Source organism: Eurosta solidaginis, chromosome 1, assembly GCF_040869045.1.
Source record: "Eurosta solidaginis isolate ZX-2024a chromosome 1, ASM4086904v1, whole genome shotgun sequence".
In the NCBI taxonomy this organism is placed as follows: Eukaryota; Metazoa; Arthropoda; class Insecta; order Diptera; family Tephritidae; genus Eurosta; species Eurosta solidaginis.
Window position 1 is genome coordinate 384827201 of NC_090319.1, and position 27964 is coordinate 384855164.

Below are 27964 nucleotides of genomic sequence, written 5' to 3' on the forward strand. Positions count from 1 at the left end.
AGTAAAAATATAAAAATAACTAAAACTAATAAAACATGTTTCAATTTTAACCATAGCAAAAATTGTGTTTGGCGCTTCATTGTGACATGGTTTGGTGCTCTTCGCTTTTTCAAAGTTATAGTGTGGCGGAACTTGGCTCTTATATGATATGACTACAATTCGATGGAAATTATGAGCCCAATGCCAAGAGGGTATATTCAACAAAGCAAACATCGGAACAAAATTTCCTATAGTTTCTCAGCACGTGCTTATTCTAAATAAAAATTTATTTTTATTGGGTATACGTAGATCCTGTAGTTCTGCAGGTCAGCCCCTAGGCATTCATACGCATTGTAGCAGGAACAACTCTCGCCTACAGACATTCTATGCGCTTTTTAACTCAATACCTTAAGAAATAACATACCCTTGCCTTGACGGCACTTTAAGGTTCACTTTGAAAATTAAATGCCTTGAGTAATATCCACCGAAAAGGCTTGTAATGGGCATGGTAATGGGGCCATGATAAAGTGCTTGTCGAATTGAGTATCGTGCCACTGCTGTAACAAGGTATATATATCTTGGGAAGATTTGTTTTCGTTAAAATTTTAAAGCGCCTTTCCTGGTTTTTGTTCTTGCCATTGTGCAAGTACGTAAAAATAAACAGCCGATTGAATATCGGAACACAAATAATTAAAACAGAAGGATTATCTCGGACATTCCTTTAAAGATACTTCCAATCTCACCGAAATCATTAATCAAGTACTATACCAGAAAGCAAATTAAAAAGGTTGTAACTAAAAAAATTTTAAAAATTTATAGTAAAGATATAAAGTTTTTAAATGCAGAATTTAGGGTGCAGTAAAGAATTCCTTAATAACGCAAAGGCAAGTAGTTGATATCTAATCAACACTTAGGAAAAGTAATAGCCGATAAAAAACAGTGGGAAACAGAGAAAGTTTGTGGAGAGCTGAGTGGGTAAAGGTATCGTTTTAACAGATGCTAGACATATGTACATAAATAAGTAGTAAGCACTTTGTCAAAGATGACACTTTGTTGTGCCTCTTAGTACGACTAAGTTAACTGGCAAAAAGCTGAAGTTGTTTTGTATTAATAAAAACAATCTGCTTATTGCGATTAAAAGTTTTCAAATCGTAGTGTAGGACAAAACTACTAGATATTCAGATATTAATTCTCTTTCGGGTTGCGAATTAATGTCACTGACTTTAATATGATTTTAAAAAGAATTAATATCAGTTGACAGTAATACCATTAACATTATTGCACGTCACCTGAAGTTCGGCAAAGGTTTCATTACAACTACATTTTAAATAGTCGCTACGGAAGTCCAAAAGTTAATTTGCAATATCTTTGTTTTCTGTAACTACATTATACGAATAACATCTTCCCTTACACTTTTGACGCCATAAGTCCGCCAAAAATGTATTTATCATAATGAAATTAGATATAAACATTGCTTAAATGGACGAAATCAGTTGATAGCAACGCCTACATTTTTACAGAAGTTCTGAAAAATGTATGTTGTTGTTGTATTAACGATAGAGACAGTCCCGAAAGCTTTTGAGGATTGTTATCGATGTTGATGGTCCTTTGCCGGTATGTTCCGGTATAAAGGCACTAGCCCGACCAGCTCGGGAACGATTAACATGACCACATTAAACCTTCTATATAATTCTATAATTTGTTTTATTCTTTCAGCTGATGCAATACAACTAAAAGTTTCACTTAGGACTGTAAAAATATTTCGGGATTGCTCGCACTAATATGTAGTAGGTATGTATGTAGTATTCTGCACAATTATTTTACAATGTTTACACATTGTTTAAAAAAATTATCGTAAGGGATTAAGAAAATTTATTGTGTTTCCCCTCAAACTTAAATTTGTCCATCTAATATCTTATGCGCGTATTACTAATTAGATATGTTCAAATAAATCATATATGAAGCCTAGTCAAACAATTTCGCGTGTTTATAAAAAAATAATGACTTCTATAATTTTCCTGGAAACAAGAAAAATGCCGTGCGAGGATTATCTTTCCCTACTGCTTCCTTGCCCTCTCCCAAAAGATTCTCAATGGGGCCGGCCAGTCCATTTGAAACAAAACATTTTTTTGTCAACTTGGCGGCATACTTAAGGTCATTTTCTTGTTAATAAACCCATTTCAGTGGCATGTGGTAGCATAGTCGGCTCCATTATTATACTCAGTTGAGCAGAGCTCACAGAGTATATTAACTTTGATTGGATAACGGTTGGTTGTACAGGTATAAAGGAATCGAGATAGATATAGACTTCCATATATCAAAATCATCAGTATCGAAAAGAAATTTGATTAAGCCATGTCCGTCCGTCCGTATGTCCGTTAACACGATAACTTGAGTAAATTTTGAGATATCTTGACGAAATTTGGTATGTAGGTTCCTGGGCGCTCAACCCAGATCGCTATTTAAAATGAACGATATCGGGCTATAACCACGCCCACTTTTTCGATATCGAAAATTTCGAAAAATCGAAAAATTGCGATAATTCATTACCAAAGAGGGATAAAGCGATGAAACTTGGTAGGTGGGTTGAACTTATGACGCAGAATAGAAAATAAGTAAAATTTTGAACAATGGGCGTGGCACCGCTCACTTTTAAAAGAAGGTAATTTAGAAGTTTTGCAAGCTGTAATTTGGCAGTCGTTGAAGATATCATGACGAAATTTGGCAGGAACGTTACTCCTATTACTATATGTATGCTTAATAAAAATTAGCAAAATCGGAGAACGACCACGCCCACTTTAAAAAAAAAATTTTTTTTTTAAGTGAAATTTTTACAAAAAATTTAATATCTTTACAGTATATAAGTAAATTATGTCAAAATTGAACTCCAGTAATGATATGGTGCAACAAAATACAAAAATAAAAGAAAATTTCACAATGGGCGTGGCTCCGCCCTTTTTCATTTGATTTGTCTAGGAAACATTTAATGCCATAAGTCGAACAAAAATTTACCAATCCTTGTGAAATTTGGTAGCGGCTTAGATTCTAGGACGATAACTGTTTTCTGGGAAAAAGGGCGAAATCGGTTGAAGCCACGCCCTGTTTTTATACACATTCGACCGTCTGTCCTTCCGCTCGGCCATTAACACGATAACTTGAGCAAAAATAGATATATCTTTACTAAACTCAGTGCACATAATTATCTGAACTCACTTTCTATTGGTATAAAAAATGGCCGAAATCTGACTATGACCACGCCCACTTTTTCGATATCGAAAATTACGAAAAATGAAAAAAGTGCCATAATTCTATACCAAATACGAAAAAAGGGTTTGAAACATGGTAATTGGATTGGTTTATTGACGCAAAATATAACTTTAGAAAAAAACTTTGTAACCATATTAAGTAGAAGAAAATGAAAAAGTTCTGCAGGGCGAAATCAAAAGCCCTTGGAATCATGGCAGGAATACTGTTCGTGGTATTACATATATAAATAAATTAGCGGTACCCGACAGATGATGTTCTGGGTCACCCTGGTCCACATTTTGGTCGATATCTCGAAAACGCCTTCACATATACAACTACCACCACTCCCTTTTAAAATTCTTATTAATACCTTTAATTTGACACCCATATTGTACAAACACATTATAGGGTCACCCCTGGCCCACCTTTATGGCGATATCTCGAAAAGGCGTCCACCTATAGAACTAAGGCCCACTCCATTTTAAAATACTCATTAACACCTTTCATTTGATACCCATATCGTACAAACAAATTCTAGAGTCATCCCTGGTCCACCTTTATATCGATATCTCGAAAAGGCGTCCCGATGTTTTGGACATTCACGATAAAGCAGGTTTTGAACTACGAGGATTTTTGTCTAACTCGATAAAAGTTCGCGATTCTTTGAATAAAACACCAACAGGATCAGGCGATATTTTAACGAGCATGTTTAATAGCGAAACAGTGACTGAGAAGGTATTGGGCATGTTTTGGCGCCTGGAAAACGATGAGTTTTGTTTTGTATTGAAGTTTGCGAAGATATCACCAGCAGTCCTAAGTGGCAAGCGCCGTCCCACTAAAAGTGAGGTACTGGTCCTTACAATGTCCATATTCGATCCATGCGGGTTTTTGGCTAACGTAGTTATAAAATCAAAGATACTCCTGCAAGAGTTGTGGAGAGTAAATGTGGGTTGGGATACAGCAATCCCAGATGATATTTACCAAAGGTGGTATGACTGGTACTTGGAGTTATCATATGTCGAAAAAATAGGCGTACCAAGGTGTTACTATAGCAATTTTACTGATATTAGCTCTCATATCGACTTGCACGTTTTCGTTGATGCGAGTGAAGTGGCCTTTTCCGCCGTGGTTTATTGGCGGATTTCTAGTCAAAAGGTAGTCGATGTAGTATTCGTAGCTGGGAAGTCGAGGTGTAGTACGATTAAACCCCTGTCGATTCCCACATTAGAGCTGCAAGCAGCAGTACTGGGTGTTATATTGTCGAATGCAATTGTTGAAAGCCACGATGTGAAGCCAAGGGAGATAGTTTTTTGGTCTGATTCAAAAACGGTCATAAATTGGATAAGGTCTGACAGTCGATACTATAAGCAATTTGTGGCACACCGCATCGCAGAAATTTTAGATTCAACAAACGTTGAGCAATGGAAGTGGGTACCCGGGTCATTGAATCCCGCTGACGATGCGACCCGAGCAAATACAAAGAAACAGACGATCAGCTCGCGTTGGATATCGGGCCCAGAATTTTTAAAGCGTCCGAAAGATGAGTAGCCGTCTCTCCCACCTGACATAAGCCAGCATTCAGGGCAAAATGAAAGGCGTTCTAAAAGTTTGCTAACGATTTCGGAAAAGGAACGATGTATTGAATTTGGAAGATACTCGAACTATTATAAACTTTTAAGAGTGATGTGCTGGGTTCGTCGTGCGATAGCCAAATTTAAAGACAAGGGTAAAAAGCATGCAGAAAGCTGCATTTATTTAACGGCAACAGAATTGAAAGACGCTGAAATCAAAGTTTGCCATTTAGTCCAACGGGAAGTCTTTGCAGAGGAGATACAAATGCTGACAGATGGAAAACATTTACCAAACGGTAGCGCAATTTATAGTTTAACACCAATATTGGATAAAGATAATATCATTCGTCTGGCAGGCCGTATTGACCGAGCAACATGCGTCGCCGAAAGCACAAAACGACCTATAATTTTGCCGAAGGCTCACGTTATAACTACATTGATTGTACGCTATTTTCATGAGCTGTATCAACATCAAAATCAAGAGACTATTTGTTCAGCTATTTGTCGAAAGTTCTGGATTCCATGCATAAGGCAAGTTGTTCGATCGGCCAGGGTGAACTGCCAACTTTGTAAAAATAGGTCTGCTAAGGCAAAGCCGCCTCTCATGGGACAGTTGCCGGAAGACCGTCTTACTCCGTTTGTCAGAGCCTTCTCATACACGGGCCTAGATTATTTCGGCCCGTATTTGGTGACGATTGGGCGTCGTCATGAAAAGAGGTGGGCAGCTCTATTCACGTGCTTGTCTGTTAGAGCAATACGTATAGAACTCGCTAAAGATTTATCTGCGGACTCTACAATAATATGCTTACGAAATTTCATGAACCGAAGAGGAGTTCCCGTCCGGATCAGGAGTGATAGGGGTACGAATTTTGTGGGTGCTAGCAAGGAGGAGTTGGGACTCATTGATAAATTAGTGGCGGGCGAGTGTGCAAGGCGCGGCGTGGAGTGGGTATTTAACACCCCTGCAAACACATCAGCTGGCGGAGTTTGGGAGCGAATGGTTCGTTCCGTGAAACGTGTTTTGTCTTTCGTACTTAAGGAAAGGGCACCACAGGTGGAGACGCTTACGTCATTACTTATCGAGGCTGAAAATCTGATAAACTCGTGACCTTTAACACATCTTCCGTTGGAAAGTGAAAGCGCCGAGCCATTGACGCCGAATCATTTTATACTCGGTGGCCAAAACTTCGTGCAAATGCCAACAATAAACGAAAAAGTATGCTTGCGTAAGCAATGGCATATCCTTCAACAGCTTAAGCAAAGCTTTTGGAAAAGGTGGGTTTTGGAATACCTTCCTGAACTTGCGCGCCGAACTAAATGGCATCAGAATGTAAAGCTTATTCAAGTTAATGATGTAGTTATAGTCTGTGATGACAATGAACCCCGAGGCGAATGGAAGCGAGGGATCATTACTGAAGTATTTCCGGCAGCCGATGGGCAAGTAAGGCCCGCAATAGTAAAGACCACGATGGGTTTTCTTCGCAGACCTGCTTCCAAACTTGCGGTACTAGACGTGATGATTGGTGAATGCGGATCTAGTTCTGAATCCCGATCAGATTCACGGGAGGCGGGATGTTGAGTAAACGAACCTGTAACCGACTCTTTATTTGATTTTATTGTATCTGTTTTACCCTGCGTTATAAATTGACAATCTAAATTTGAATCAAACTGAATTTTTATATTTTATGTTTTCTATGCCACCCTGAAACATTTTCCTTAACATTCTCGAACAACTACTTGAAAGAATGTGAAAAATTGTATCAAAGAAATGTTGGTGGAAAAATAATAGCAAATAAGTAAGTTAAATTACTTGGAAACTGTCTTTTGTTAATTTGCATTATTTAATACAGATAATAAACTCCACTCCACATATTATACGTACTTTACTGCGTCTTTTATTTTCAATATTTGGACATAAAACGGAGTTCTGTTATACTTGCATTGAATTCCCAACAATTGTAGTAAGAACAAGTAAGGAAGGCTAAGTTCGGGTGTAACCGAACATTACATACTCAGTTGAGAGCTATGGAGACAAAATAAGGAAAATCGCCATGTAGGAAAATGAACTTAGGGTAACCCTGGAATGTGGTTGTATGACATGTGTATCAAATGGAAGGTATTAAAGAGTATTTTAAGAGAGAGTAGGCCATAGTTCTATGGATGGACGCCATTTAGGGATATCGCCATAAAGGTGGACCAGGGCTGACTCTAGAATTTGTTTGTACGATATGGTTATCAAATGAAAGGTGTTACTGAGCATTTTAAGAGGGAGTGGGCCTTAGGTCTATCGGTGGACGCCTTTTCGAGATATCGCCATTAAGGTGGGCCAGGGGTGACTCTAGAATGTGTTTGTACGATATGGGTATCAAATGAAAGGTGTTAATGAGTATTTTGAAAAGGAGTGATCCTTAGTTCCATAGGTGGACGCCATTTCGAGATATCGCCATAAAGGTGGACCACGGGTGACTCTAGAATGTGTTTGTACGATATGGGAATCAAATAAAAGGTGTTACTGAGCATTTTAAGAGGGAGTGGGCATTAGGTCTATAGGTGGACGCCTTTTCGAGATATCGCCATTAGGGTGGGCCAGGGGTGACTCTAGAATGTGTTTGTACGATATGTGTATCAAACGAAAGGTGTTACTGAGCATTTTAAGAAGGAGTGGGCATTAGGTCTATAGGTGGACGCCTTTTCGAGATATCGCCTTTAGGGTGGGCCAGGGGTGACTCTAGAATGTGTTTGTACGATATGTGTATCAAACGAAAGGTGTTACTGAGCATTTTAAGAGGGAGTGGGCATTAGGTCTATAGGTGGACGCCTTTTCGAGATATCGCCATTAGGGTGGGCCAGGGGTGACTCTAGAATGTTTGTACGATATGGGTATCACACGAAAGGTGTTACTGAGCATTTTAAGAGGGAGTGGGCATTAAGTCTATAGGTGGACGCCTTTTCGAGATATCGCCATTAGGGTGGGCCAGGGGTGACTCTAGAATGTGTTTGTACGATATGGGTATCAAATGAAAGGTGGTAATGAGTATTTTAATAGGGAGTAATCCTTAGTTCTATAGGTGGACGCCTTTTCGAGATATCGCCATTAAGGTGGGCCAGGGGTGACTCTAGAATGTTTGTACGATATGGGTATCAAACGAAAGGTGTTACTGAGCATTTTAAGAGGGAGTGGGCATTAGGTCTATAGGTGGACGCCTTTTCGAGATATCGCCATTAGGGTGGGCCAGGGGTGACTCTAGAATGTTTGTACGATATGAGTATCAAACGAAATGTGTTACTGAGCATTTTAAGAGGGAGTGGACATTAGGTCTATAGGTGGACGCCTTTTCGAGATATCGCCATTAGGGTGGGCCAGGGGTGACTCTAGAATGTTTGTACGATATGGGTATCACACGAAAGGTGTTACTGAGCATTTTAAGAGGGAGTGGGCATTAAGTCTATAGGTGGACGCCTTTTCGAGATATCGCCATTAGGGTGGGCCAGGGGTGACTCTAGAATGTGTTTGTACGATATGGGTATCAAATGAAAGGTGGTAATGAGTATTTTAATAGGGAGTAATCCTTAGTTCTATAGGTGGACGCCTTTTCGAGATATCGCCATTAAGGTGGGCCAGGGGTGACTCTAGAATGTTTGTACGATATGGGTATCAAACGAAAGGTGTTACTGAGCATTTTAAGAGGGAGTGGGCATTAGGTCTATAGGTGGACGCCTTTTCGAGATATCGCCATTAGGGTGGGCCAGGGGTGACTCTAGAATGTTTGTACGATATGAGTATCAAACGAAATGTGTTACTGAGCATTTTAAGAGGGAGTGGACATTAGGTCTATAGGTGGACGCCTTTTCGAGATATCGCCATTAGGGTGGGCCAAGGGTGACTCTAGAATGTTTGTACGATATGGGTATCAAACGAAAGGTGTTACTGAGCATTTTAAGAGGGAGTGGGCATTAGGTCTATAGGTGGACGCCTTTTCGAGATATCGCCATTAGGGTGGGCCAAGGGTGACTCTAGAATGTGTTTGTACGATATGGATATCAAATTAAAGGTATTAATGAGGGTTTTAACAGCGAGTGGCCCTTAGTGTATATATGAAGGCGTTCTCGCGATATCGACCAAAATGTGGACCAGGTGATCCAGAAAATCATCTGTCGGGTACTGCTAATTTATTTATATATGCAATACCACTAACAGTATTCCTGCCAAGATTCCAAGGGCTGTTGATTTCGCCTTGTAGAACTTTTTCATTTTCTTCTACTTAATATGGTAGGTGTCACACCCATTTTACAAAGTTTTTTCCAAAGTTGTATTTTGCGTCAATAAACCAATCCAGTTACCATGTTTTATCCCTTTTTTCGTATTTGGTATAGAATTATGGCATTTTTTTCATTTTTCGTAATTTTCGATATCAATAAAGTGGGCGTGGTTATGGTCGGATTTCGGCCATTTTTTATACCAAGATAAAGTGAGTTCAGATAAGTATGTGGACTAAGTTTAGTAAAGATATATCGGTTTTTGCTCAAGTTATTGTGTTAACGGCCGAGCGGAAGGACAGACGGTGGACTGTGTATAAAAACTGGGCGTGGCTTCCACCGATTTCGCCCATTTTCACAGAGAACAGTTACCGTCATAGAATCTATGCCCCTACCAAATTTGAGAAGGATTGGTAAATTTTTGTTCGACTTATGGCATTAAAAGTATTCTAGACAAACTAAATGAAAATGGGCGGAGCCACGCCACGCGAATTTAAAAAATTTTTTTTTAAAAAGTGGGCGTGTTCTTCATCCAATTTTGCTGATTTTTATTTAGCACATATATAGTAATAGTAGTAACGTTCCTGCCAAATTTCATCATGATATCTTCAACGACTGCCAAATTACAGCTTGCAAAACTTTTAAATTACCTTCTTGTAAAAGTGGGCGGTGCCACGCCCATTGTCCAAAATCTTAATAATTTTCTATTCTGCGTCATAACGTCAACCCATCTACCAAGTTTCATCGCTTTATCCGCCTTTGGCAATGAATTATCGCATTTTTTCGGTTTTTCGAAGCTTTCGATATCGAAAAAGTGGGCGTGGTTATAGTCCGATATCGTGAATTTTAAATAGCGATCTGAGATGAGTGCGCAGGAATCTACATACCAAATTTCACCAAGATACCTCAAAATTTACTCAAGTTATCGTGTTAACGGACAGACGGACGGACGGACGGACATGGCTCAATCAAATTTTTTTTCGATACTGATGATTTTGATATATGGAAGTCTATATCTATCTCGATTCCTTTATACCTGTGCAACCAACCGTTATCCAATCAAAGTTAATATACTCTGTGAGCTCTGCTCAACTGAGTATAAAAATGTTGACTACCACTAAATTAATATAATTATTTAATTTTTTAGTAAATAAAGACACAATAACAATAAAGCAAGCTGCCACTCTTGTGTACATGAACAAATCAATCATCATTTACACACATTAGGCCGGGTCGATTTGTGGGGAGGCAAAAAAATCGCCGATTGCTCTGTGAAAATCATATTCTAGGGATCAAAATAAGAAACTTTGCCGAAGGAACCATACCTCTAAAACGAATTCTGATGTCCCCCCCTTTTAAGAAAAGAAATTAAAAAAAAAATTATTAGAAATTAGCGTTTTTACAACCCCCTCTTAAAACCAAGGCATCACTGTGATGCATTTGCATGTCGTAAACATAGTTGTGTGGGTTTTTTATTCAACCGTTTTAAAAAATGAAGGTATCACTGTGACACAATTGCAGATCGTAAAATTGCTTGTGTTGTTTTTTTTAAGCCACCAGAAGACACAGCAGGTAGAATTGAAATTGCTCCTACCCAAAAGTTCGACCCAAAGGGGGGGGGGGCATCAGAATTCGTTAGAGGTATGGTTCCTTCGGCAAAGTTTATTATTTTGATCCCTAGAATACGATTTTCACAGAGCAATGAGCGATTTTTAAATCGACCCGCCCTAACACACATACATACAAGGCAACGAAGAGATACTCACAAACACATGTAATCATCAGCCGAAGTAGTTACTCACATATACACCCGCATATGGCTATAAGATAAACATAAACTACATATATACATGTATATAGATGGTAACCAAGCAGGAGATACAAAATTTCTATAAGGTGAAACGTCTAGACCTTAGGAGAAATATGCGAACGAAGCCACGGAGATTATAAAAGCAGAGCAAGATGAGGAATCATTAATCAGTTTGATTAAAACACGCTATTAGTTGCGAAGTGAAGTATAATTGTACTACTCCCAAAGTAGTCTAATAAATACCATTTGCAATACAGAATATTAGAGTTATTTATTCTACAGTTTAGCGATACGAAAGTTAGCAGAAGGTTGCAAATAAGCGGAATTTCCCAAAATTCGTTACAATATGTATGTATGTATATGTGAACGCACACAGCTGGGTATATAATAAAAGGTTTCGCCAGAACTTCTTTAGGTACTTCTTTAGTACTTAAATATACTTCCAAAGTACTTCCTACTGTGATTAACGGATTGTCTATAGCGATGTCACCGGCATATAATTAATATCTGGTTTGCCGAATTTACATGTCTGCTGCATCTTAATATGTGGGCTCTTTATTTTTATTACTTTCATTTTGATTGTGTTGACGTCGGCGACGTTTTGATTTACCTACATCTTTAACTATCATTTCTATTTGAATCATTTCCATTCAATGCTCCTTTATACTCACTATTCACTTTGGTATGCAATTCGATTAGCATATATTTTGACGACCCATTGTGGTGCGCGTCTGTCTGTACGTTTGTATATTTGAATAATTTCTGAATTGACTTCTTTGATTTGGTTTTTTGAAGTGTTAGTAATTCACGTTTTTCTTCGCTTGTGCGTTGCTCGATTGTAAACCCGATTATTTAAAATTTAGCTAAATTTGTACGTTTATTAGGCCTTATACACAAAAGCTATGACCACGGTTGCCACAACATATTTTATTTATTTAAATACCAATCTTTCTTATCTAAAAGAACCAAAGCTGTAAGAAAAGGACCACCATTTGTCATGATGTAAAATAAAGAAGAGCTCTTGAGATAATACTATAAATGATTAAGAAATAAGGACGGTTTCATGCAATTGTTATACCGTTTTCACACAGAGACTTAATCGAATCACAATTTTATTTAATGAAATAATTAAATTTCCTTTTCATACAGGACCTTTTGCTTACATGATGTAAAAACGACAAGGTGGTCTATGTAGTGGCAGCTCATTTTAAAAACTCTCATACAAAACGAAGGATGAGAGAAAGGGGAAGAAAATAAGAGGCCCTTTTTTGAAATGGTATTAAATTTAGTACTATTTTGTATCAAAGAAATAAGTACATTTTTTTACATGTTTCATGAAAATTTTCTTATATTAATATATCGCTCATTTGCTGCAACGTCGTCATAACTCAAAAAACATGACTTTTGAGTTAATAACATATAAACGTACCCAATATCATGATCTATGTTGTATAAAAAAATCTTCGTGATCAGTTAAAAATTTAGCACGTGTTATAAAAATGAGAATATGCCTTTATATGCGCAACATATGGCAGTTAAAATCTTTGAATGGCTCTCCTGGAAAATTGTGTTTTTTGAGTTATGACGACGTTGCAGCAAATGAGCAATATGTTAGTATCAGGCTCTCCAAATAAACTTCTAGTTCTGCTATAAAAAGTTTCTGAGAGAATTCAGCAGCCCTAACAGATTCCGTTCAAAGTTTGCATAAAACATGCAGGCCGGCCACTTTCTTCAAAGGCTTCTTGGACCTAATGTTTTTTAATTCGAGTGTATATGGCAAACTTGAAATGTTTTGCTTAGTTTGTGTTCCGAAGGGCAAAATGAATTACAAGAAGATTAAGTCAGCGCACGGTATGGGTTAACTTAATAAAGACCACACTCCTCCCCATATACTGCCTGCTATTCGACGTAGTATAGCTAGCTGGTCGTAAAAGAAGCAGCTACTTTGACAAATCACTTCCGATATCTCGGATGTTTGTTAGGAGCGACGAGAGCTCTTTTTCAATTCGAAAGGTCTTGAAATTGAAGTAAAAAGGTACAGCCTAAAGCTTCAGGAAAATGATCCAAACGAATTTAGGGGCTTAGGATACTCACGCGGTAGGCATGCCTGTTGTAAGGAGCGACTAAAATCACCAAACCTAGGGTTCAACGCGGTCATATCAAATCGTTCTCGAGAGGATTGGTTTATTACCTTAATGTAGCTAGTTTCCGGAGCGTGCCGGATCAATATCCGTCTACATTCACGACTCATATTTCATTAAGGGATGAATGAAGTTGGGAATTAATATGGACGGGGAGGCTGGTGAACCTGATCACGGATGGGTCCAGACTCAACGGCATGGTTTGGGGGTGGAGTATTCTGCCATTAGCTCGGTGTTAGTCCGAAAATTGGAATTCCCGATCACCGCAGCGTCGTCCACGTTAGGCTGATCTCTTGGCCTGGGCGAACTGAAAGTGTCCGTCAGTGGAGATTTAGCAGGGCTGCTACAATTACTAATAAGCCTAGTGGAGACAATACTTTTTGCCTTGTCGGGCGTTGTTGGTTTATCAGCATCAAATCGTGTGACGGCTACATTACAAGTCGCAAGTCTTATAACTCCATCCTATAATCACTACTAAATAGCGAACCAGTGGAGGGGTGATATTCTGCCAACCCACAGATCCTAGAAGGTTGGGGTCGTATGTAGAAGTTCACCCACGGAGAAAAGCTTATAATGGCCGTTCATGTGGTAATGACCTTACTTACTTACTTACTTACTTAATTGGCGCTTAACCGTCTAAACATTATGGCCGTCCAACAAGGCGCGCCAGTCGCTCCTTCGCTCCGCCAACCGGCGCCAATTGGTCACACCAAGGGAGTTTAAATCGTTTTCCACCTGGTCCTTCCAACGGAGTGGGGGCCGCCCTCTACCTCTGCTTTCATAGGCGGGTTCCGATAGAAACACTTTCTTGGCCGGAGCATCATCTTGGGAATGACCAGAAATATTCTTTTGGGATGTTTGGCGATGTGATAAAATAAAAATATCTTTGAGACTTCTTATGGATTGCTTTGGCAGCTAGCTGTACAAAGGTGTGATGTTACACTTTACATGTCAAAACGCGTTAGGCGCTATGATGAGCATCTGCCACGTAAAACCATGTTCCATTGAAAACATAACAAGATCCAGGGATGCGACGTACCAATAAAGTAAATGTGACCAACGGAAGTGGTCAAGCAAACGAACACAGGCTTGGTTTCGGATTCGTGGTAGTAGAAAGAGGAGCGCATGTGACGCACATGTTAAAAAAGTCGGGTCTGCCAATTTCAATGCCAGGAGGGAAAAACGTATATTTGGCCGCAAAGCCGGGAGGTTCATCCCCTACAACAATACCTCTTGCAATGAATTGAGACTGATCTACTTTGCCTGCGACCGAGACATGTTTTATACTCCTGTCCTGCCTTTCGGTCGAAAAAATAAAAAAAAGATTGCTACAGGTGGAAGACATGTTTGGATTTTTGGATGTGCGCAACCCAAATTGGCATCCAGCTCGCGACAGCAAAAGGCAGAGTACCTGGATAAGGAAATGGGAAGACCAACTTGTAAAAAAGTGTTTAGAAAGTGAACTATCATAATTATTTTAAACATTTTACCTTCATGTTTTAACGAAAATATCCAATTTTCTAAAATTTTGTTTAGTAAACAAAATTATTTTATCACGAATTTGAATGATAGAAAAGTCAACACAAAATAGAATTGGAGAAAAAAAGTGATGCCTTTGTATACTTTTGGAGGAAAACTGATTTGTATGGTTTTTACTAAACTTTTTCCTCTGAGTAAAAAAGTAGTTTTGTAAAGAGACAAATTGAGTTTCAGAGTGGGAGTTCAAGATGGCGGATTAGAAAGAGAAGCTGCCAACGTCAGTCACCTTGTAATTGCATCATGTTTTGCTTCATTAAGCGAACATCTGTCAGCAGCCCCCAAAAATATTTCGTTTTTACAAAAAATAGTTAAAATGGAAAGCAGCCGTTTCCTTCTTAACTATAAATACAATCAAAATAAAATGCACGCGGAACTATCCATAGGTGTTGCACCTAACCAAATATGTGCCTATTTTCGAAAAAGCCATATTATCTTTTGCAGCAAATGCAGCGAAAATTAAATTTTGAATTTTTTCGTGTTTTTCTATTTTTTGTAAATTATTGAAAATAATTTATTTTTGATTGTCATTTGTTACATTGACAATAAAATTAGGAACACCAAGCAAAACCGACTGGATTTTTTACTCGATTAGGCATTCAATAAAGCAATAATGAGATAATTAAGAATTTGTATTTTGTATGGAAGATTGAGTTCGATTAGGGCTTTAATGTAGAAAACTTGGCTAATTATTTCATTAAGCCTCTGTGTGAAATTGGCATTATTCAATTGTTGTTATACATTACTCATTCACATTATATCGACGTGCCATACGAAAACTGGCACTGGAATTTTGGTGCCTGACGAAAAGTAGCCATTTCGTTTTGTAGCTGACGAAAACTATCAATATCCCACTGAGCATTTAGGCGATTAAATTTTGAATTTCCCTACATATCAATACAATTTAATTACTCTTCCTGATTAAATAATGAATTATCATACAATTGAACAAAAGAAATAATCAAATATGAATACTTTTGACGATCAAAAACTGAAAAGCATTTTTCGATAATTTTTTGGAATCATTTTTGAAATCCTTCGCTGACTAAATTTTAATATTTCATAAAAACCAACAAAAAGACTAATCAAATATGCTTACCTTTGATGATCAGAAACTGAATATAGTTTTTCAATCACATTTTGGAATCATATTTGAATCAAATGTGATTACTTTAGGCATATATGTAATACTCCTATATTGCTAATAGAAAATGCTCGCAATGTGTTTTGAATTCGAAATCAAAACAAGACAGCCTATAAAATTTTTGTGATTGTAGCAGCATAAGTGTGACAAGAAAAAATTTTAATTTAGGTACATTCGACTATTGAATACAAAAACAAAACGTTTAAACAGCAATATATTGGCACTCTGATGTTTGGGAATGTACCTAGCATTTTGTAGCAATATTGGGGTATTACATACATATATAGGTGATCAAAAATTTATAATTATTTTTAATTCAGCTTTCTGAATCTTTTCTGACTATATTTGTTGTCTGAATAATGAATTGATGAATTTTATACTTGTTAAAATTTTACTTTTCATTGAAAATCTTATTTTATTCATATACACACATTTTTTCAATCACGAAATTCAGAAAAAATATGTATATAAAAACTTTATTATTAAGATATTCTTCAAGACAATATAATGCAAATGCTGCTCGTGACCGAAGATTTCCTCAACCATTTCTCCACCTTCGGCTTCCCAGAAAATACATAATAGTTGGACAATACAAAGGTTGTGAGCTATTTGAACCCCAGGTAAGTGAAACTCTCTTGACATATGTACCTGGGTATGCCTTCAACATCCCGTACCGTATCGTATTTTAAGATATTGTTGGATGTTGTAGTCGCAGGTGTATATCGGTCAAGTTTGTTTGCGAGTGACCTGTAGTTCAAATAGCTCACTTCCGCATTCTTTCTTCCCCTGATGAAATAAGATTACTATGTAGTATCTTATTTTGAATGATATATGAAGAATAAAGCATCATAATCGCATTCAAACATGATTCAAAAATCTCAACCAAAACGATTGAAATATGTTCACGAATATGATCACAAAATGACAGTAAAATATTACTCTAAAACAATTAAAGCTAAATTTTGCAATTATATATATAAATGAAACCTTGTCAAGCTGAAGTTTTTCAAAAACAACATATGCAAAGTTGAGAATCTATCTATGATATCCTCGCACACTGGTAACGCAGGAGCGCGTTTTTAAATATAATTCTCATCGAAAAAGTTCGTTTCAAAAGTCTTGTTTTCAACCATAAATGACCGCGAGACAAAAAGAACCGCTAGTCCTATGAGACCAATGTTTAAAAATACCGTATAAATTTTCAGCAGTTGACGCTGCAGATGCACAATATGGACAAAGAAGGATCCTTCGACGTGTTTATACAATATTGACGTAAAACGAAAGGTGTTCAAGGTGTTTTAATATAATGTGAATTGCATCACGATAGCCCAGCATATTTCGATATAACAGTGAACATGTTAAAACTTAATATTGTGGTACTAACCGTTAATGATTTAACATAAACTGTATATACAAAAAGAGTTTTAATGACGAGCTTTACGAATACGAGGATAATGCAACGTTTAAAATCGCAAAGCCTTTGTTGGCTAGGTCGTGGTGTGCGAATGGATGAGGACGCTTCCGGCTATTAAGTGACATCCGTATTTTGCGGCAGAGGAGACTTTCATTGATTTGTTTGAGAAAGGTGGGGTAAGACCTTGGTGCTCCCTGTTGGCGGCAGTTATCCCGAAACAGAAAAACTGACGTGAGGTAAGGCCAAATCGCCTGGACAGCCAAGGGCTAAATTTTTATGTTTGATAATGAGGCATTAAATGACAGTTTCAAAGTACTTTTACAACTCTGGACTCTGTAAATAAGCAACAAACAAAACGAAATTGTTACTTTTCGTCATCCACAAGTTGATATTGCTAGTTTTCGTCAGCCACAGGCCGGAAGCGTTAGTTTATGTACGAAATTTTAAAGTGTTAGCTTTCTAATAAATTCTATTAGTGTTAGTTTTCGTAAGGTACGTTATTATTTTGTAGTTGATATTAGTGAAAAATAGCAATTTTGCAAACGGCGATGGTTACCAGGACATGTTTCTCAATTTCGCTTCTTCATCAGTTAGCTTCTCGGGAGCTGAGTATCGAACTCGAATCTCCAACATTCATACTTCATACTGGTTTAAAGGCAGATGCCTTTTAACCACTCAGCCATATGAATACGCCGCTGCTCGCTTTGCAATTGGTCTCTAATTCAGAAACCATCGCCGTTTGTAAACTTTGCAGTTTTTCTCTAAAATCAATAACAAAAACAATTTTATAAAGCAATATGAGCAAGTCTCGCTAATTAAATACAGATGATAATTTAATAAACTGAAAAGCATGTATTAAATATGGAGCCCACCCGGCTACAGGTTTACAGCTGTATAAAGCTATAATCTGACCCAAAATTTAATATGCAGCATCATCATTCTCAAATATGAACAACACAGCACTATCCAAACTAAAAGTATGTCTGAATGCTCAACTTAGAAGATGCTTGGGCTTCATCCGATCAGCTCTGTTTTGCATATGAACTACCAGCTAAAAAGATTTTGAAAAAAAATAACTTTATGAACACAAGCTACTACAAAGTATACCAGGAATATAAAGATATATTTAACAGCATAGAAGTGATAAAAGAAGACAGCATCAGATCTAACAAAATAAGTTTCACACTAAACTTCTCCCCAAGAGGTAAACAAAAATCTTCAACATAAAATGGCAAAAAGCCATCAACACCAATATTACTCCCGAAAATCTTCGGACAGTGTCTTTTTCGCGACAACACAACAAGCACCATTTGCTACTATCGGGAGTGATTTTCTTGACCACTCGAACCGGGTTTGTGAGTTTTTGTCTTTTTCCTACCGCAGGCATGCCTTAGCCCTACATTGAAAGCCGCTTAATCCAAATGGGGCAGTTGATAACCACTAGATGATGTTGACCATCATATTAAATATATAATGAAAATTAAAATAACCAAAAATATTTAAACACCCACTGCTGTACATATACTACGCGCATGAACGTTACACACACAGCCGTTACCTTATCATATCTTCGTTTAAGAACGCGCAAAACTGATAAAATAAAAAGACTTTTGCAAAGGTTGCAAATAAATACGGAATTTTATACGTAAGCATGTAGGTATAATAAAACTGGTATATTACAACTTAGTACAGTGCGAAAAGAAATATTTATATGTAAACAATTTTTTAATACTTTGAATAGAACTTCCTTTTACCAAAAAAAATTTTTTTTTAGTTTTATGCGACATTGTTACTTATGCATAGCCCTACCTAGAGCATTAACTCTATTTTAACTTGCACTGTGTCTACTAAAGTTTTTTTTTTCTTCGTATTGAAAAGACTGTAAAGTGGGTCCACGTGCTCAAATAAAGCTCCAAGTGGAGATATGCTATTAGGCCCACTTGCAGAAGGCCAAGTTATCTTTTTAACTCAGACTTAACCAGACATGAGAGGTTCAAAAATAAAATTGCCTTGCACAATGACGAGTTAGCAGTTAACCCAGGTTTGTAAAAAGCAGCATGCTTGGGGGATTAAGTTTCTAACTCAGTGTCAATTTGATAATGTCATTTAGAAAATATTATACATAATACAATTTTACTTTTAAATACTGAACATATTGGTCCGTAATCATAGTCGCTGACTAAAATACTCTTTAGCTAAAATCTTGCCTAAATTAAAAATGGGATTTAAAATTTTGGTCTGTCATAAACATATTAAACACAGTTTTCAGCTAAAATAAGCATGGACAGGGTATCCGCATGAAAAAAAGGCATTGATAGGCGCTATAAAGAAATTTTTTAGAAGTTTTAAAAGTTCACCCTGTTCCTTAAAACCGTGGTTACTTGACTCCACGTATAAAAAATTGCAATTTTTTACTTGACAAAAACTCTTACAATACCACAAAAATTGCCAAAGGAGTACCTGAAAACGCGTTTTGATCATAATCCGGTGGCGGATAATTATCATTAATCTCTATTTAAAAGTTATTAGCAAACGTTTTGTAAAAATTCGCTATTTCTTATCAGCCGTCAATTTAAAATTGAGTACACAATCTATTAATTGAACATGAACATACTTATTTAAAGAAAATTTACTTAATTTCGTTCTTAAAAAGATATTTCAATCTCGCAACATAAACGAATAAGTAGTTAAAGCGGATTGGTCTCCTTAAAGCAAAGGAAGCAAAAAGGCGATTCACTCATACACTCGCATTCATGTTGAATGGTTTATATAGTTTGTAAGAATGTTGTAAAGAAAAGTTGATGTGACGGCCAAAATGATGCAAACCTTAAATGTTAGGTGGCCCTAACCTTTAAAGCCGCTTAATTTAATAGACCCGAAACCGAATAGGGATATCTCTAACCTGGATACTAATAAGTATGCAGGACATTCAATGATAATCAGGTTAAATCAAATTTAGGTTTGTCTTCGCAAAGTCACCATAAATAAAGGGAGTTTAGTATAGTTTTCCATAGGAAGGAAGTGACCTAGAATGTTGAGCCATTGTACATGGACCTGCAAAGTGTAAGTCCCTTTTACATTAGAAAATCATTGAACTCAAGTCGATCACGACATAGACTAAGAGGGTAATAAAAGGGGGAAGTAGTTCAGCAGCGCCCGTACCAAGCAGTTCTTAAAATTTGTATGGCTAATCCTTGTTGGACTCCGTGTTTTATTTCACGCTTTCTTTTAAGAGGAATTGGAATAGAAGACACAAAAGGAAATGCCAGCAGAATTGAATTCAAGAATTCTGTAATGTAATTCAATAATTAGAAGTCGGAAATAAGAGATTGTTCTTTTAGTAATAGATATTCACATAAAACCGAATAATTACCCTCAAACGGCTGCGAAACTGGTGAAAATTGTATCAGCGCAAAATACCTTTTTAGTTAATTATTTTCTGTGTACAATAATATCACCAAAATTACATCAACCACATGAAACTCTTTTTAAACTTTTTTTTTGCAAAAATATCTTGACAGAGTAAAAGTATTACTTTGTCGCCTTCGGATTATTGCTTCCGAAATTAAAACGCGTAATTTGACACCTCTCCCGAAACTTTTTGACATGTATTAAAAATCTACGTATGCTGTTTACTCAGTACAGAAAAATATTAGGCAAAAAAAACAGCTTGTTTTTGAAATATTAATTTTTGAAAAAAAGTCATAAATTTTTACTAAATCTAAAAAAAAATTTTTTTTAAACTATATGCTATTGTTTATAAATTTAAATAAAATTAAAAATAATAGCGAACATTTCAAAGAAAAAATCATGAGAATCGGTTAATTTTTGACAAAGCAATTGTATGCTGCTATGCATTGGATCAATATATAGGGGGAAAAAATGTTTAATATTCAAAAATTCATATCTCGAAAACAACGAATTTTGGCTAATAAACATTTAGCCAAGTTGAAATATAAACTGTTCACTCAATATACAAAAAGTTTAAACAAAAAAAAGATAACCTTTTTTGAAATATTAATTTTTCAAAAAAGGAAATTTTTTTTTAATATCGCGAGTTAATATCGAGCTCAAGGCCTAACAATAATTATTTTATCATTATTATTGTTATAATATATTTTTTCTTAATTGAAAAAATTTTAAATTAGAATAGAAGAAAGAAAAAATTTAGACAACTGCCAAAGCTCGTTGTATAGATCCATTTCGGGAACTGCTAAATTCCTTCATCGGCAACGTTTAGGCGCCGCTGCTATAACCATGCAGCCATCACAGCGGTTTGTTGTTTGTCTTCATTATTCCTACTTCAATTCTGGTTCTTGCCAATTGATATTCACAGCACTGCGACATCTGTTACAGAATAGTTGTGAAAATTGGACTTTGTTTATGGCGATGATGCCATAGTGTCATATTTTATTGACACTTTTTCCCCGTGCTCTGGGATGTATTAACAATTTTTGTTGTTATATCGGCCTACTGATTTGTAATATTTTTTCTTTCTTCTATTCTAATTTAAAATTTTTTCAATTAAGAAAAAATATATTATAACAATAATAATGATAAAATAATTATTGTTAGGCCTTGAGCTCGATATTAACTCGCGATATTACAAATCAGTAGGCCGATATAACAACAAAAATTGTTAATTTTTTTTTAAATATATGCTATTGTTTATAAAGTTATATAAAAGTAAATATAATAACGAATATTTCAAAGAAAAAATCATGAGAATCGGTTAATTTTTGACAAAGTTATTGATAGTTGAAAAATAGGTGAACAAAATATCGATTGCATTTTAAGGAATTCGATTGCCGATAAATCCGAAAAAAAAATTTATGAGGCAAAAAAAAGCACGTATTTCATTATTTTGACCAAAGAACAACATATTAAAATTTCATCAAAATCAAAAATCATGTCCTGCGCGGACCAGGTGTCTTGAAATGGAATGAGCCTATAGGCTAGATATTAAAATATCAAAACTCACAAATATCTTTGAATGCGGAATAGCCTTAATTAAAAATTTCGCATATGTGGAGCCAAGTAACCATCCCACATTTTAAGAGTGTGTAATTTTTGTCACAAGCATATTAATACGCATTCTAGGTATAATAAATTAGCTCCTGACGTATATTTGCTTGTCGGCGAAGCCTTTTTTCATTTCCATTTAAGTTCATCACGTTTAAATAGCAAATTGTTTAATTTCTCGCAACTTTTGACAGCAGTATACCAACTTAAAACCTATTGTAACGAATTTAGTGCAATTCCGCTTATTCCAAATCTTCTGCTAACGTTCAAATCGCTAAACTGTTGAATAAATAACTCCAATATTGAATAATGCAAAAATGGCCTTTATTAAAGTTCTTCACAATAACACTACTATTGCTCGCCAGATAGCGTCTTAAATCAAACTGATTGTCGCGCCTCTACTGTTGCTGCCTTTTAAACTCTGTGATTTCCTCGTTGCATATTTCTAGGCTTTTCCAGAATTTACTGCTATATAATTATAACTACAGATGCACGTGTATAGCTTCTCATATGCGCGTGTATTTGTGAGCGACACTTCTACAATTATAATTGCTTACTTTTGGGAGCATCTGAGATAAGATATCTGCATGTGTTTGTGCGTCTCTTCTCCGCTGCTTGTATGTACATATGTGTAGACATAATGATTGAATTAGTGATGTGCATACAAGTCACTGCTTAGCATCGGGTTAGAGATGATAGTATCCATTAGTGCTGCTAATATTCGTTACACCATTTTAAAAAATTAAAATCACGCTCATGTCATTTTATATTTAAAATGCTCTTTTAGAGATAAAATAGTGTTTAAGTGGACTATAACAGACTTAAAATGATATTTAATTTAGAACCATGTTTAAAGCAATAAAACTCTATTTTATTTCGACTATGATTACGGGCCAATGTTTTTGCTATAGCCTATATTGCATTCTGTGTTGGTCAACCTGTGCATGTATACGTGCATATAAAAGCCCAGTCTCCGGACCAGCCGATAATCTAAATTGTGGTGCTTTTATGTGTTCCTGGTTTTTTGGTGCATTTGCCGCCACAATGGCTAAAAGTTAAGCACCACAATGTTGGTATTGTAATAAAAAAGACATTTCCCGAAGGATTTTGGGAGTGTTATCGACGGTGTTGGTCCTTTTTGGATATAGATTTAGTACGTTCCTATATATGTAGCTATATCTGTTACGCGTACAGTGAACAGTTTACAGCCTGTCCGTTTAGTTTTGTTCATTTTGTAGAATCATAACCGGTATGGTTCAAAAATGACGAAACTTATTTGAGTCTGCGCTAAAGAACTTCTATAATAACTCGTGATTGCACGCCTCTATTCAATACGGCGAAGTATTGTTTACACAACAATAACATTTAAAATTAGTATTGAAAACAGACTGTATGCCCATACGTAAACATGTGCTCGTCGTACTCATAGCGGTTTATTGCCCAAAATGCTTTTCTTATACAATACCGAGAATGTGTAGATAAACAATTTGATATTTATCAGCTGACTAGAAAATATATCTCAAATGTTCGCGTGAGGTATGTTTGTATGTACGTTTGCAAATATAAAATGAGTTTAAAGCGAAAGTTAGGCTAAATTTTGAATGTAGTGTACACCTTTTGCCTTTTTTTTACAATATAGATACTATAAAAGACACGTGTGAATAATTGAGAAAGTACATAGATAAGCTGTAATATAGACAATCCCGTTTCAATTTCGTCAAATAAAGGCAGAAGCTTCACATTAGTAATTTTGAAATGAACTCCGTGGCATAACGAATTGATTTTTGATTTCAAATGTTGCCTTGTTGTTGTTGTTGGAGCGATTAAGTTACTCCCCGAAGGCTTTGGGGACTGTTATCGATATGATGGTCCTTTGTCGGATACAGATCCGATACGCTCCGGTAACACAGCACCATTAAGGTGCTGGCCCGACCATCTCGGGAACGATTTATATGACCACATTAAACCTTCAGGCCATACCTCCCTCCCCACCCTCAAGTTCCATGAGGAGCTTGGGGTCGCCAGAGCCTCGTCTGTTAGTGAAACGGGATTCGTCGCTCGAAGGTGAGGTTGACAATTGGGTTGGAGAAGCTATATATTGCGCTACACAACCCCTTGAATTGTTGCCTTGTCCAAGAGTACTGTTAGGCGGGCAGTGACGCGGCAATCCAGACTCGATTGTCAGATGTAATAACTTCGATCAAATTCTCTCAATCGTTTGTAGTGGATAAGAATTAGCAAACACTCCGAATGTATTTCTGGCATGAAAATCTTCTCAGTGAAAACTCATTTGCCTTGCATACGCCACTTATAGTCGCGCCAAAATATGTTGGTATTGTATTTAATTTTTTAATGTGGTTAAAATGAAATTGGCAGGCAGTGCACCTTCAGGCCTACTTAACATTTTTTATTTCGCGATTTTGTATCCCAATTTACAATGATACATACATACGCCGACTGCTTGTTGCGGCATATTTTTTTGTCTGCTTATTTGCTTACCTTGAGACATCGTCGCTTGTCTCCGGGTTAACATTGTTGACCGGTTTGGCTTCTTCATTTTTGTCTACGTCGATCCCAATGCTGTTGCTTATATTGCTATTGTCTTCATCAAATGGTAGTGGTGGTAACAAGACCCCATTATCAAACTTTGCTAAATTTATTCTTGATCGCAAACGTCGTGTTCGTTGCTCTGCCATGTTTCTATTTAGGGTTTTAAGTTTCAAACCACTATTTCACACTTGCGCTCTTGAAATTGAATGTGTGGAGCCTCAAATCATTTATTTCTTTACATCTCCACTTAATCTTTTCTATTATATATATAAATTTATGTAATTACTTTTGAAAACATTTAAATTTTTGTCTTGTCGCTCACAACACGTAAACACCATAGTGTACAAGTACAAGTGTGTTGACTTATCTGTCAAGCATTCTGACAGGCACTCGCTGTATTCGGAATGACAGCGAATTCAAAATGGATACCATTACCGAATGCTCCGAATGATTGAAATATTGAAAAAGTCCATACGATTGGTAGTCAAAAATGTTGTCGTTGAGACTAAAAATGCGACTCTAGACCTGAGATTTCCATCAGGTGAGCGAGGCTGTTTGTAGTTTTGACGTTTATCGCTTAGTGAACACACTTGGTATAGGTACACTATGGTAAACACAGCCAACACACCTCAATTTCATTCTTAACCATAGTGTACCTATACCAAGTGTGTTCACTAAGCGATAAACGTCAAAACTACAAACAGCCTCGCTCACCTGATGGAAATCTCAGGTCTAGAGTCGCATTTTTAGTCTCAACGACAACATTTTTGACTACCAATCGTATGGACTTTTTCAATATTTCAATCATTCGGAGCATTCGGTAATGGTATCCATTTTGAATTCGCTGTCATTCCGAATACAGCGAGTGCCTGTCAGAATGCTTGACAGATAAGTCAACACACTTGTACTTGTACACTATGTTCTTAACTGAACCATAGTGAAAAACTGAAAATCTGTCAAAAATTGCAACTCGCGGAATAAAAACATCACAGGGTGGTGTTTGCATATTGAGCGCAGAGTGGCAATTTCACTTTACTTTTTTTTTACTTAGGCCCGGTTTATCAGTGGTTGGTTAAAGGGCAAATTAATGGTGACTTATAACCATAAAGCCATAACCAGATAAAACAGCTGATCGAACCTACCTTAAGGAAATCAATGTAATCGAGTTAGCGTTATGGTATTGCACCATTAACCGATTACATTGATTTCCATAAGGTAGGTTCGATCAGTGTGAGAATCGGTAGTGGTGTTTATGGCGAGTTCAACCGTATAATTTTTTTTGGTGCAAATAATAACTATAGGGGTAATTCCACGTCAAAAGGTAAATTTTACATTTTTTTAAAACAATATATCTTTGAAACTATTGAACCAATCTTAAAAATTGTAATGTCGTTAGATAGGTAATAAAGCAAGGTTTTGTTTGATATATAAAACGTCTTTAGTTAGAAGAAATTTCTATAATATAATTATGTTCAAAAAAAGTAAAAAAAATCTGTTATTGACCAAATACTTTAATACTATTGTGTTGAAGATATATTCATTACCTTTAATAAGGTATATATATCTTTATATTAGAAGATTATTTAGGGGTGAAAAACATAGAAGGTGTCATATGAGTTCAATTATTTTTATCGATGTAGGTATATATATGATGTTATTTATGTATGTATGTGTTTATGCATTGTATTCATTAATTGCAAAAATACATAATGTATAACATTGCTAATTTTTTATTGCTAAAATATACGTCAAAGGTAAACTATTTAAAGTTTTGCATTCGTGAACGAGCTGATATTACCTTATAACTCTTATGTTTAATGTTATGTTAGCCGATCCAACACCGGCTGCGCCATGCACAGTAATTCTGTATAGAACACCCTACTGCATTGGTGGCCTTCGGCCGCGCTTATAAAAAAGAACCCTGGGCTACGCCATGCCAAGTCCGGTTGTGTGGTATAACCGTGGCTACCGCCACGGCGATGTCCTTCTGCATAGTGGATCCTTTTGCGTAGGCGACCTTCGGTCGCAGAATTACTGTGCATGGCGTAGCCGGTGTTGGATCGGCTAAGGGTTATTTTTTTAAAGTGCGGCCGAAGGTCGCCTACGCAGAAGGGTGTACCACGCAGAAGGCCATCACCGTGGCGGTACCATACATCCGGACTTGGCATGGCGTAGCCCAGGGTTATCTTTTATAAGCGCGGCCAAAGGCCGCCTATTCAGAAAGGTGTTCTACGCAGAATTACTCTGCATGGCCATCAAAAAAGAGCTTTTTCAAATTTTTGGTAAATAAAGACTAGAAAAGTTAAAGATGTATATACATCGGATGAAAGGTATTTTTGTAAGTTATTTTTTGATTTTTTAATTTTTGAAATCCATCCACCAGTTTCGGAGATATTTTGATTTGAAAAATTCATAATTTCGCCTTTTGACATGGAATTACCCCCAAACCTTTCATTTGCACCAAAAAAGAAATATACCGTTGGAATCAGCATTAAAATCTCTATATAGTCCGATTTTTTATTTATTTTTTCTTTTGACAAATGTATGTATTCTGCACTTGTTCTTTTTTTCAGTCATAGTTGCCGGTCGCCTTTGCGGTATGATGTTTTGTGCGGCAACATTGGTTTTTTTTATTATCTAGATAATTTGTAGATAAGGCAACAGATGGATTTGTTTACCCAACAAACATGGAAAAAATTCTCCGACGAAATATATATCTAGTTCTCTAGTTGATATCCAACTTCATTCTCCAATCACTATCCAACCTTTCAGAAATTTTGTAAAATTAAAAGTTTTTCAGTAGATCTCCAACGTCGATAATATTCTCCAATTATTATCCTAATTTCGAGAGATTTCGAGAAATGAACAGTTCTCAAATGAATATTCAACCCATTTCTCCAGTTGATATCTCACATTAAATATCGAGATGCGGTGCAGTTGAAAAAAATTTCCAAGGAGGTACCACCAGAACCAACAGCTGTTTATTGTGAGAAATAAACACCTGCCTGATAGCAGTAATGAAGCGTAATTAATTAAGAATAAATTATATAGGCGGCCGCAGTGTTGTGATGGTAGCGTGATCCGCCTACCACACCGAAGATCCTACATCAACATCATTGAATGTTACATTTGAGTCCAGCTAGAGAACCACAACTTGTTAATTACATTTTTTCAAATTAAGTAATAGCATTTTTGCTTTATAAAAAGATCCCTCTTTTGCTTAGTACGCTATGATTCTCAGTTCAAGCAACTGTTTCGAAACAACTCTTGATATTTTAGAAGTATGCCTATTTA

The 27964-nt window shown here is 36.5% G+C and overlaps 1 protein-coding gene across 1 annotated transcript in view; it reads right to left on the bottom strand.

The window, feature by feature from the left end:
* The window catches only part of Mekk1 (mitogen-activated protein kinase kinase kinase 4), an 85234-nt gene extending 60235 nt beyond the window's left edge, over positions 1–24999 (bottom strand). The window contains exon 1 of the mRNA XM_067763292.1: positions 24620–24999. Coding sequence (XP_067619393.1) covers positions 24620–24816 — 197 coding nt within the window. The 5' untranslated portion in view covers positions 24817–24999. The remainder of the gene's footprint in view (positions 1–24619) is intronic.
* Positions 25000–27964: the final 2965 nt, after the last annotated feature.